Raw genomic sequence first — 13,576 nt, forward strand, 5'->3', positions numbered from 1 at the left:
TTTTAAGATGCAAGAAGAGGCCGAACCCAGCTGGATTCCAGAGAGACCCGCCTCTAGGGCTGAACGGTTTTAAGAAAAGATTGAATTGCGATTTTTCTGGCAGATATTGTGATTTCAATTTAATTCACGATTTTCTTCAAATCAAACTTTGGGATATTCACATGTAGGGCTGAACGATTTTAGGAAAAGATCAAATTTTTCTGGCAGATATTGCAATTCACAATTTTTCAATTATCAATACTGACTATAAATAATCTGTTTTCATCAATTTCTACTCCTAAACAGAGGCTTTGTGTTGTTGACCTGCTTACCAGCACTTTTAATATATAGATTGTCTACAAATTTGTAAAACAGAATGTGTATAATACTTGACACAACAGATCCTGAGTCAGTCAGGAGCGCTGCATAAAATTGCTGCTTTGGCGATCTCAAAATTGCATTGTCTAAAATTGCGATTTCGATTTTAAAACGATAAATTGTTCAGCCCTACCCGCCTCTGGGCATAGGAAGTGTATCTGCAACCTAATTTGTGAGGTTTAATCCCATAAAAAAAATATTTGCATTGAGTGATAAAAAACTGAAAATGCTTTTTTACACAAAAAACAGTTACATTGAGAGACAAGAGACATTATTGATAAGAAAAAGAGCAAAAATGAGGCTGAACAATGCCTCATTTGAAATAGGACCCAAAAAACAAACACACAAATGCTACAAGTCAGCTGAGGCTGTTACAGCAGCACACCTGTGACCTGTTCACATGTTGTGTCACATTCAAGACAACTTTAAGGAGTTTTTAGTGATGTCTAAAATAAAACAATCATGACTTTAGACACAGCCTCAGTGAGGCACATAAAGTTGTCTGTGTAATCCAGCTCTTGAGAAAGCCATAAAGCCTGACTTTATGAGAAAGACAGTGAAATGTGGGTGTGTGGAAAAAAGAGCGCAGGGATAAAAAAAAAAAAAGGATATTGTCAGAGCTAACCAGACGAAAGCAATTTGGCACAGCATCAAAAGTTCAGAGTACAACCTTTTCGGAAAAAACATACAACTTTATTATAACAGCGGTGGTTAAAAACCATCTGAAAGAGGCTGAAAATGAGCTTACCACACCAGGAGTGTAGAGATAAAACACGTCTTTCCAGTGTGGGCAGAAATGCTGCGGCTGCGACCTCAGAGTGGCGGGAGATGAAACGCTGAGAGGTTTGTGCTCCCCCAGCGAACATGCAGACACTGTGACTCATCCAGACTGTATCTACTCTATCTAAAGCACTTTTCCTCTCTCAAATAAACATTCTGGTGATTTCTGCTGTATGACTCACGGCCAGACAGTACAAGCACGTGAGGGGAACTTCTTTTACTTTGTTTTGGCTGCAGCGCTTTTGGTTTTATTGCAGGTTTTTCAAGAAAAATCCCCACAGTTGAAACTGAAAGAGAAAGTTAAAGTCTAGTTCCGACTTGTTGTAAGGTGTATCATCAGGGACTTTTAGAGGGTTTTCTTGAAATCTGTTTGTATGTCTCTTAAATACATTAGACAAAAAGACAAATGTCTGGACAGCAAAGCAGCTATCTGAATCTGAGAATGCTCTGATGCATCAAACTTTAAGTTTTCTGAAGTTTTCGGAAGAATTCAAAAGATTTCCAAAGCCAGTCAGCAATCAGGACAAACCAGTTTTAGGGGTCCAATGTCAGCATGGCCGCCTTCAATGAAAACAGTTTCACCGCTATATCATTACAGGGCCAAATGAGAGGGAGTGTACAAGCCATTTGGTGTTCTCCTCAGCTCAGCATACCTAGACTTCCTGCTTAAAGAAAGCTCTCGTTTGACCCTGCGGGACAACAGGGTTTAAGTGAGATCCTTTGTTCCTTTTAGTGGCCCATTATCTGCCTCAGGCCAGCCCATAAGACAAAAGCAGTGCTGTGACCCTGATGTGAACCACCTCGGGTCACTTTTCTTCCACCATGCTGTCATGTGTCCTCAGCAGACGTTTAACATCTACTCAGACCCAGCAGGTCCTCTGTAACCTGAAAGCTCAGGGGCAAAGAGCCCACACACACACACACACACACACACACACACACACACACACACACACACACACACACACACACACACACACACACACACACACACACACAGGATTCAGGCATACACACAGATCACACACCATCTAAGGTAAAATCCGGTGCAGATGTGATCTGGCTGACGACACAGACACACGGACTAAAGGTGGGTAAACTCGATGCAGGTGTTATAAACTAGCTGATCTGTAACACCATCAGCTCCGTCTCCTGTGTCAGGGAAAGACATCAGTGTGCTTTTTCTTTCCTGTGCACAGAACCACATGTGACTGACATGTTTACCTCTGGAGCCCACGGTACTTCCCTGATGAGCTCCACAGGCTCAGAGTACCCTGAAATTCCCAGGACATGTGATAAGACTTTGGCAATGAGTAACAGATTTGGCACCGTGGCAGACATGTAAGAGCACTCACATGGAGTTTTTTTTTTTCCTACAGGCAAGAACACCGACAAATTCAAAGATATGAGCCTCACAAAGAGAGGGTGGGACACGTGGAGAGGGGAAGCGGTATCTAATGACCAGTAGTCAGACTAACACACAGGGTGTGTTGTGTGGAAACTCTTCTATCTCTCATGAACAGATTTATTAATAGACCTAGACAAAAGGAAACTGATGTTGGATGAACTGGGATCAGCCCATCCCTACAAAGAGCAGCATTGTTTTTCAAAGGTCAGAAATTAATAACATTTTGTCTCTGCTGAGAAAAAGGAAAGGGAAAAACAGGGCGCTGCATTTCTGGTTTAGCTAAGATGTTCAGGCAAACTTTGAGGAACTTTAAACGATGAAATACTTCATCACTGTAAAGAAAAGTGACGACCAAAAATAGAAAACACCAAAAAAAAGGGGGGAAGAGGACTTTGCTCACATGAAAGCTCTGAACAGTCTGCTGCTCCGGACGGGACAGAACGATTAGCTAACCCTCAACAGCTATGACCCCTTTGTTTGAACTTTCTTCCTCACTCCTGCCTATTGATCCTTGTGGTTATCAATAAGCCGGGCCTCAAGCTGAAGGGAAGCATGACTCACTGTTTGTTTTCATACATTTTAAGCTGTCACATTCCACCTCCTCGGTGCGTTCGTGGCAGTTTCTAATTACCTGCTGAGAGAGATGGAGGCTGCTGAGCATGTGAGGAGCCATGTGCCTAAGTGGGGTATCGAACCTCTGTGGCCCAGAGAGTCCTCTGCTTCCTCTGAGGAACACAGCTGGCTATTGTTGAAAGCGGAGACAGCCCGGGGTCTGGGAAAGGTTGAATCACTGGGGTAAAGACGGGGGTTTTAACACTCCGGCAGAGGTGAGACAACAAGGCCTCCAGCCATGACTGACCAATTGGTTTCCCCATCGTCTTTTTGGGATCCCAAAGGAGCCAGGGGTCAGAGGAGAGGCCTCCTAATGCCCTAAATAAGGCACAAGAAGGGCGCCAGGAGGAACCCGAGAGCTGAAGTCGCCACAGCAGCGTCTCTGAAAAGCGTCGGGGTCTGCCTTGTTTATATGCAGCTGGAATGTAGCGGTTCTGCTTGTTATTAACCACAGACAACACTCTCTCACATGCCTCTCATGCATGCAGATTTAAGCTCGCACCCATAAGAGGCATTACGGCCTTTGATGGCCCGGGGCTGAGATTTGTTTTAGGAAAATGTAATGAACATCGGGGCAGGGTGGTGGTGGTGGTGCACACACATAAGGACACTAAGACGGCCTCAGTGGCCCTGTGCCAGGGGAAACAGGAGTGGCATGTTTGGAATCTAGCTTTGAGGGGAGAGATGGTGGTTTGGATGAGGCCGCAACGCAGAGCATGTGATGGGGTCTCTGAATGACTTACTGTTAAGGGCCGTTCTGCATCACTAACCCTAGCGTGAGGGGGGGATGTCCTGCTCTGTAGTATGACTGACCGCTCTCCCATTTGGTAGCGATTTGCTTAAATGGCTGAGCACGGTTCGCAGGCGAAAGTATGGAAACATGGACCATATGGAATGTTCAGATAAGTGAGAATGAAAATAAAAGAGCAGTTCCAGCTCGGTCCCAGCGGTCAAAAGTCAAAATAATTCTCATAGCGAGAACATTTGAAAGTGATTACACCTCACAGTGCCACATGCTGCGATGATTATCACATTCCTCCACTTTTCTCCTGGTAATATGATCCACTAATGATTAAGCACAAATACAGATTTACTGTAGGAGCTACTGACACGCTTACCTCTGTGGGTCTTTGCTGCCCTCTGAGCTGTAGTCGCTGCTGCTCCCGTCTCCTTGCACCCTGCTGTCCACTGCAGGGTCCAGTTTGGCATTAGCAGCCTCTTCAGTGGTCTCCACGGGTCTGGGGGCCAGGCTGTCTCCATCCTGCTCAGGCCCCTGGCTCCCTACGCTGCTGACACTCCCTGTTGTTCCGTGGTGGGGCCTATCCAAGACCCCTCCTGCCCGCTTGGCCTCGCTGCATCGCCTCATGGCTTGAAGCTGGGACAGGGGAACGACATCAGCTCCCTGGGGTCGATGCCAGACGGTGCGTCGCCCGGTGGAGTTGTAGTAGTAGAAGCGGCCGCTGTGGGGGTCGAACAGCTCCCACCACTGGTTACCATCTGCCTGGCGGACAGGAACACCTGAGGGCGGGTCCCAGCCACACTCGCCTGTGGTCAAGTTCACGTACATACGCTCGCGGGAGCGTGGCTCCAGGATCTCCACCCAATCAGAGCTGAATGAGAAGGAAAGTGAAAAAGCGTTAGCAGAAATAGCAATAGGCGATCCCGAAACAGAACGTGATGAAGCACAAGAGCCTCCGGTCACGCCTGAGTACTAATCCACTCGACAAGAAGTAAACAACTCACACTGTTTGACAGACTGAGAGGCCAAAATATGCCAATATGGGAAGAGAGCCCATGTTTGTATCCCCTACACGTTTCCATCTGTATCTGTGTGTGTGTTACCAATGATATCATCTCGATGGCAGGCGACAGAGCAGAAGGAGTGACGGTTTGTACGTGTGTTTCCTGAATAAAGAGACAGGTGGACACACTCAGTGAGACACCAGGCATGGAGTCAGCAGGGCCAAAAGAGACCGACACGCTGCGAGTGCTACTACTGCAAAAACCAATGAGCTCAACTACAATCACAGAGTGGCAGCAGCCAGGTCAGCACAATACACACTGACAACAAAAAGGACAGTGGAGAGGGGAGCTGCAAAAAAAAAAAAAAAAAAGGGATGGAGACAGAAAGAGAAACAGGGAACAAGACAACCTAGTTTACGGGAAAGTACACACATGAGGCACAGATAAGAGAGGCAACCAATTACATGCAATTAGATCATAACCTGGATTTCAGGAAATATTATGGGACACTACTCGAATTAAACTCACATACTGCAACTGAATCCTCCCATCACAAAGCATGATGATGTGCTTTAGCTACATACATTAAATCAGGGACAATGTTTGACAAATAAGCAAAGACTGCAGTCTGCGGGTGTCGTATATCCAGGTCATGCTATCCTTTAGCGGCTCTTTTATGTCCCCTTTGATCTACTTCCCTCAACGCAGGCCCTAACTGTGCCAGAAAATCCATGTGGGAACAGAAACACTGCAAACAGCCAGTGAGAGTCCTTTATCAAGTCTCAGACACAGCAGATAGAGCCAGAGGAAGGATTCACAGTCCTCCTTTATAGTCTCTGGTGATGACCACTTCAGGGTCCTGGCAAGGCTGGGTCATTTCTCTTCTTTCAAAATCCCTCCTAACTCTGGCCTGGTATCTTTAGGAGAAAAGTGCCAACAGGGAGGATTTTGAGTCACAAAATCCACCATGGGATTGGATCTTTTCCCAGATCTCTCAGGACAAAAAGCTTCTCTTCTTTCTGTCACGGTTATTTGTGGTACGTCCATGCTGTCCAGGCTACCTGTGATGATCAGAGAGGGCACAGAGCTCAGCGTGGAAAAGATACCCACAGCTGATGCCCATGTGCCTGCCAACTCAACCCTGTGTGCACCCCCAGCTCAGAAATAGACACAGAGCAGTTTGGTTCCTCTGAGGTCTGCCACGGTTACAATGTCACCCTGTTGACTACAACAGCTGTTCTCCTTTTTAACTACGAGGCCTCGAGACGTTTCAGGTACCTGTTCATCAAAAATAAAGCGTCAGAGTGATTTTTAAGAGGTGCCAGCACAAACTCTCTTCAGGTCAGTTTTAACAGTTGGATCACATTGAAAGGCCATGAAGAGGATGGAAGGACCTTCTCCATACTGTCCACCTGCGTGTCCCTCAGCTCTATGCTGGGAAGCCATCTGGTCTAATCCCTCACACCAGGCAAAGAGCCCCAACTAGGCCTGTCACAATAACAAATTTTGCAAGACGATAATTTTCCAAAATATTATTGCCGATTAACGATATGATTGTCAATATTATATTGATTTTTTTTTCCATTTTTTCATTGATGTAATTATGATAAATGGGATAATAAAGTGAGTACACCATATCAAAAGCAAGAAACTTTAATTTCTGAAGAGTATTTAACTGTCATTAAAAGGTCAGGATCTTTTAAATGAAATAAATTAAACAACAAATATGATAAATTTTACAATCAAGAAAGAGAAAAAAATACAATGAAAATGAAATGGACTCTCTTTTAGAAAAAAATACATGTCAATGAAAATAATTAATACTAATCAAAAACAATAAAACATAGACCCTGTCTCTAAAGAAAGAACAAAACTCTAAATAGTTTGTAACATGTTCTTTTTCCCAGTCAATCCGTACTGTCTGTCAAACATTTTTAACATTTCTGGCTTTCAACCGTACTGAAGGGCTGCATTTCTTTGGCAATGTAGCCATCTTTGAGCGCCCACCATTTGGCGCTTTTGTTTCTATTTACTTTGCAGACCAAAAGCCTCAGTAAGAGCGGATTGTCAAAGAACAAGGCTCCGCTGCACCTCCTTCTTCTTCTTTGTCGTCGCCACTATTTTCAAACAAATGCGACATATCATCTCATTGGTGTTCATGAGCTCACACTTTGTTCATTCTGATAAAAAAAACAAAATATTCCCACACTGGGACTGTGGCAGGCGGCTTACGAACTGTATCAGCGTGTGTTTCCTCCTTAACCCTCTGGACGCTCACTTCAGCTCTCTCCGTGTGTAAGCGCGAGCAGCCCCGTCGCGAAAGATGCCAAAGATCGCATTTTGACAGATGCTCACTCCGCTACAAATCCGCTATATCCGCTATAGAACCTATGCACCCCGATGTTAGGAAAGTTAGACGTAGTGAGCCATCTTCTCATTCAGCCTCTTTGGTCGAAAGAGAGGAGGAAAACAAACATGCATGCACGTGTCAGTTTATCGAGGCTGGCAAGCCTACCGAGGACATTTTTATTTATCGTTCGGTTAATCGATTTAATGATTATCGTGACAGGCCTAGCCCCAACCACAGCGGACTCCATGCGTAGTTGATTTTATAGAGTATTTTTATCCCCTTTTCCTATTGAATGGAGCTTAAGAAAATCAGAATAAAAAATGCTTTGTGTTGAATGTGTTTGAAGAAAGTGGAAGTCAGCGTAGTGTGACAGAGCGAGAGGTCCTGACTATCAGAAGATGATTTTTAGACTAATTAGATCCGTAACACTTCATGGGCGGGCAGCCTTGCAAATAATAGGGCATTCAAAGCCGAGGCTAAACAGTCAACAGCACCCCACACATACCAGAGCCTTCATCCTTTTACTGCTCCAAAAGAGGCCTTCCCACACCGAGAAACTGATCCCTCCATGCTGCATTCCTTGTTATTAAGCGCTATGTTTGTCATCACCCTGTGTGTGTGTGTGTGTGTGTGTGTGTGTGTGTGTGTGTGTGCAGTTTGTGTCTGAATCAAGATAAATCAGTCCCTTGTGAACATGGAGAGAAAGCAAGTGAAGACTTTGTGTTTGTCTTTGTGAGCCCAAAATTCCTTCACTGAGTTGTCTGCTGAAACCTGCTCAGGCTGAATCAAACAACTCTGCAACCAGAAACTTGGGTTTAAGGGTCGTTTGTGGAGGCCCTGGCGGGTGAGTTGACCAGCACAGGGTGTAGTGGTTGCGTAAGGACTGTTCCCTCAGTGTAAATAAATAGCAGTTAGAGTTGAGAGAAAGCCTGCTGGGCTCTGTTGACACGACCAGATAAGCAGGAAGACGGGCCGGTGTTCAGGTCCTGGAATCCCTGGAACATCGCTTTAGGGAGCGGTCAAACAAAAAGAGATAAAAGCAGCACATGAGTTTGTCTACTATGAAAAGACTCGCCAGGAGAAGTGCTGTAACATCAGATCCCTGACTCTACACAATCAGCAATCTGATTTTCGCGCTCTGAAGTGAAACACTGGTTCAAAGGAACGCCATCCTGGGTGCTCTGTATATCCAGTGAGAGGTTTCTGCTTTTAATACCCAGGAGGTCTACCTCATACCACTTGGCTCCAGGCTGTTCCCTGACCTGAGAAGACGGCGTAGAAAAGCAGCGCATGACTCCAAGCAGCCCCAGCAGTTCGCCTCACGCTGCAAATGTTCATAAATGGTTTGGAATGCAGTCTACGGCGGCACGGCAAAGTTTAACTCGGACTGAAATGTTTTATATTGAACTAAAATTAACTTACACACATGGTCCTGTGACTGTGGGGCATAGCATCTGATTCACCCCTGAGGAAACTCAAATCTAATCAAAAAGGGAGTTGCATGGTCCAGGAGCAGCCCTGTGTGCTTTCAGTAAACATGAGCACTGAGCTGAGAAGTGTTTCACTAATTCTGACAGAATCGATGAAATTGTTACCCTCAGTTATAAAAGACTTTGCAGAAAAAGCATTTCAATAAATAATCCTTGTGTACAAAACTATTTCTATCAGCAAACACTGACACAGTCCTGAACATGAGCACACCTTCCTAACCACCCGGTTTCTTCTAGTCCCCCTGTAGGAGAAATACTCCATTCATCATCTGTAATTTTACAGCCAGCTCCCAAAATAACCAGAACCGAGAGCCGTTTCCCAGAGTGAGGGAAACAACAGAATATAGCTCATGGAATCTGCCCCATTGTTCGAAGCCATCGCCAAAGTGTAAATGGCTCTTTTCCCAGCAGCTGTAAACATAGAGGACTGGACAATGCATTCACTATGAATAGAGCAACAAGCAGCCTTGTGTCATTGTCCTGCTTTGCATTTCAAACAAACTTGAATACCAATGTGGTTGTTGATGTTGTCCTGAAAGATAAAGAAAGAGAAATCGTCTGTTTTCTCTGTGTTGTATTAAGTTTTGACCAAGCGGAGCAGCACTGTTTCATCAGATAATCTTGTAAAGGCTGAAATGCAGCTTATTGCTTCGCTGCTATTGTGGCATTTCTGATGAAGCGATAAGATATCTCCAGACACTGACCCAAATGACTGTAACTACACTCACTTATCCATGAACTTGTTGAGGTGAGATAACAGACAAACCCATGAGAGGGCTAAGCTTCGTTTACCAGTTAAGACTTCTATCAGGTAACATCTGACTCCTTCACACAGCCGACCACTCTGAGCTGTTTTTCTGAGCCTCCCTGGTGGAACCATGCCAGCTGAGTCTGAACACAAACTCTGCCATTCATCTCTGAAACCTTAGCGCTCTGTTCATCGCGTACTGCAGCAAGCTCCAAAGTCCACACTGGTTGGTTTATTTACAGATCTGCTATTTCCTTTTCAGAGGCGTAAAAGATTCTTACACCTCAGACACTAGGCTCAGATCCTGGCCTTCAATGAGTCAGTGCTCAGTTGAGAGGAAGGAAAACAAACAGTACTGCTCCGTACGTACAAACGCTTTGGAAATGTAGTAACAATGAGAAGCTGCTGGTGACCTGCACTTACTGAGCGAGCAGAGACATGTGCTCCCATATAATAGAGGGAGTGATCATCCTGAAGCAGGCTTCTGTTTGATGAAGTATTAATGCAAAAAGTCTATTCGGCACAGCTGCTAGGTAACCTGCTTATCTAAATATTGTAAAACAGGAGCAGGGACACGTCCTGCTCCTGAGAGCGTGGCTGCAGTTACAGTCGCTCTGTTTGAAGAAAAGGTTAATCAGAAGCTCAGTGCGCCGACTTCTGTGGCCATGGAGTTGTTGTTAATATACAAAAACTATTCTTGCATGTGAACAAGTTGTTATATGTTGTAAGTAGGCCTGTCATGATCACAAATTTTGTTAGACGATAATTTTCCAAAATATTATTGCTGATAAACGATATTATTGTCAATGTTATTTTGTTTTTTTTCCCCATTTTTTTCATTGATGTAATTATGATAAATGGGATAATAAAGTGAGTACACCATATCAAAAGCAGGAAACTTTAATTTATTAAGAGTATTTAACTGTAATGAAAAGGTCAGGATCTTTTAAATAAAATAAATTAAACAAAAAATATAATAAATTTAACAAACAAGTAAGAGAAAAAAATACAATGAAAATGAAATGGACTCTCTTTTAGAAAAAAATACATGTCAATGAAAATAATTAATACTAATCAAAAACAATAAAACATAGACCCTGACTCTAAACAAAAAACAAAACTCCAAAAAAAAAAACAATAAAAACTATAGCCTAAATTAAAGGGAGTTTATACAGTTCCTGAATTGTTTGTAACATGTATTTTTTCCCAGTCAATCCGTACTGTCTGTCAAACATTTTTAACATTTCTGACTTTCAACCGTATTGAAGGGCTGCATTTCTATAGCAATGTAGCTGTCTTTGAGCGCCCACCATTTGGCGCTTTTATTTCTATTTACTTTGCAGACCAAAAGTCTCAGTAAGAGCGGATTGTCAAAGAACAAGGCTCTGCTGCACCTCCCCTTCTTCTTCTTCTTCGTCGCCACTATTTTCAAACAAATGTGACATATCAGCTCGTTGGTGTTCATGAGCTCACACTTTGTTCATTCTGATAAAAAACAAAATATTCCCACACTGGGACTGTGGCAGGCGGCTTAAGAACCGTATCTTTCATGCCATCACTCGTATTAGCGTGTGAGAGCAGCCCCGTTGCAAAAGATGCCAGAGATCGCATTTTTGACGGATGCTCACTCCGCTATAAATCCGCTATAGAACCTGTGCACCCCGACGTTAGGAAAGAAAGACATAGTGAGCCATCTTCTCATTCAGCCTCTTTGGTCGAAAGAGAGGAGGAAAACAAACATGCATGCACTTGTCAGTTTATCGAGGCTGGCAAACTTACCGAGGACGTTTTTATTTATCGTTCGGTTAATCGATTTATTGATTATCGTGACAGGCCTAATCAACATACATGACATGCAAGGTTCAAGATAGGTTAACCTCATCCTTCCTATAATCCCAACTCAGTTTACCAGAGATGTTTGTTTCCTAGAAATCCTCAATCAACACAATATTTCTTTTGAAAACGCATCTGACACACGATGAAGTGTGTGTGGGTTGATCTCTGCTCATGCGTCCAGAAACAATCAGAGGGAGAGTTCACGTGTTTCAGATGTCAGAAAAAGCGCTGCACCTGTCGTAGACACATTCTCTGGGCCTTTTGTTTAACACCTCCCGTTCCTGTCCTGTCACCAGGGTTAGAGGTCGGTGAAACTCACGAGACAACTGAGCCCCCTGTTTGTGTGTGTGTGTGTGTGTGTGTGTGTGTATGTGTGTGTTTTATTTTACCATCAAACAAACCTTTACAAAGACTGCTGAGTCTGTTACACAGTAATGGACTTTTGAGAAGCAGCTTGGCGTCCATCTCCACAGAAACCCTCGTAAAGTGAATGCTGGGAGTTAAGATGCTGGATATTTATCCCCTTCTATGACTTTAACAGAGATGAGCTTTGTACAGCAAACCCACAGGGCTGCACACGGCCTGTTGAGTTTATTCTTTAGTCCTTTGTCAGGTTTATCTTCCAGTGTAGTGGCTCCACATTAATGTTTGTTTCTGTCTTCTGCAGGTCACTGGTTTCTGCAGTTCAGCGGTGTGAAAGAGTTGATCTAACTTGAGGCCAAAGACGCCTCCATCATATTCACATAAAGCAAAGTTATACTAATTTGACCTACTACACACAGATGTCCCTGTGATAACCATGTCAACAAAACCAGTACAATAGATCTGCTGTTTCAGCCTATCCAATGACAAACACCATTTCCAACTGAACCACGTTGCTGGCCTTAGACATTTTTCAGCTTTCCTCTCGACTTCACCCTCCTCCTTTTTTTTCCTCCTTAACCCCCACCCATCAGCAACAGTTGTCGGTGTCCATTCCTCACTCATCGTGTGCTGACATTGGCAAACAAGTTTGGGGGTCGTCTTTCACTGAAAGACACGTCAAGCATGATTGAGCCGGCCTCATGTGAGTCAACCCAGGAACCAGTGAGTAGAGTTCCCAAGGAGAGGTAAAACCCTTCAATACCTTAACACAACCACATCTGCATATCTGGCAGACGGGCTGTGGGGAGGTGGGAGGATGAAGACGAATGGTGGAGTAGACGCTTTAGCTCTACTCCAACGAACACTAACAAGCTGCTGATACTGGAAGGAAGCTTCTGTTTGGACATCACTTCCCAGATTGAAAAAAAAAAAAAGCCAGAGGGCAGTCTTATTAATTATGTAATACAAACCACACAACTCTACGTGTTCTTATCGCTGAATAGTTCATGATCACACTGTCAATAAACTCTTTTATTACCATCACGGTTCCCGGGCAGAGCGTGATTGCCACTCATGAGTCACAAGGGTGACAGCATGATACAACTGCAAGAACCAGATGGTCCAGTTTCATTGTGCCATGAGCTCGACTTATACCCCAGTGTGCCAACGTTACACATGGTCCATTTTAAAACTGCCGTGTTGTAAAAAATGCAACAGGTCTTTATTTGAAGGTTTCTGCAAAATGTAGCCTCTACTCTGTCATCAAGCCTAAAGAACACAAAGCACTTTGTTGTGTGTTTGAAAGACTCACACACACACACACACACGCACACACACACGAGAACTCTGATCTGGTGAAAAAAAAAAAGACTTTTTCATTCCTACGAGTCACTGGTAGTTTCTTGCTATTCTAAGTCTCTGTGTGAACATAAAATGGGTAACTGAGTTGACAAGAATGTCCTGTGATGACTCACCGCCATATGCATTACAAAGCCTGTGAAATTCACCCCACTCTGCTGCCTGTGATGATACACACAATGCAGGCTATTGTCATATCAACAGGCAGACCTTATTCAACGGGAACCCCGTGTGTTGCCTCCACACAGGGGGGCCCAGCCAATGAGAGACAGGGCAAGGCGGAGCCTGGGACGTGTATACGAGGTCTGGGGCTGACCTCCTTCAACAGCTGCCCTAATCCAGAACTCGAGACAGTTTCCCCTTTCCATTGGCACTGGATTAGACTGGATCTCACAAGATCCTCCAGCCACCTTCAGCGAGGCCCGTCGTTCCCATGCTGCTTTCCAACAAGCGATTTTACATGGCCTCAGTGAATTCATTCCCACTTCCCTGCAACAAACTGATTCTTCATGAGATTTCAGATAATAGAG

At 44.2% G+C, this 13,576-nt stretch overlaps 1 protein-coding gene across 3 annotated transcripts in view; it reads right to left on the reverse strand.

Annotated features, from left to right (window-relative positions):
* The window catches only part of arhgap46a (Rho GTPase activating protein 46a), a 34,059-nt gene that overhangs the window by 16,420 nt on the left and 4,063 nt on the right, over positions 1-13,576 (reverse strand). For all 3 annotated transcript variants that reach the window (XM_074669906.1, XM_074669923.1, XM_074669914.1), the window contains exon 2: positions 4,276-4,767. In XM_074669906.1, the coding sequence (XP_074526007.1) occupies positions 4,276-4,767 (492 nt within the window). The remainder of the gene's footprint in view (positions 1-4,275; positions 4,768-13,576) is intronic.

Source organism: Halichoeres trimaculatus, unplaced genomic scaffold (genome assembly GCF_033239565.1).
Source record: "Halichoeres trimaculatus isolate MK-OKI-2021-1 unplaced genomic scaffold, fHalTri1.1 fHalTri1_scaffold_1, whole genome shotgun sequence".
In the NCBI taxonomy this organism is placed as follows: Eukaryota; Metazoa; Chordata; class Actinopteri; order Labriformes; family Labridae; genus Halichoeres; species Halichoeres trimaculatus.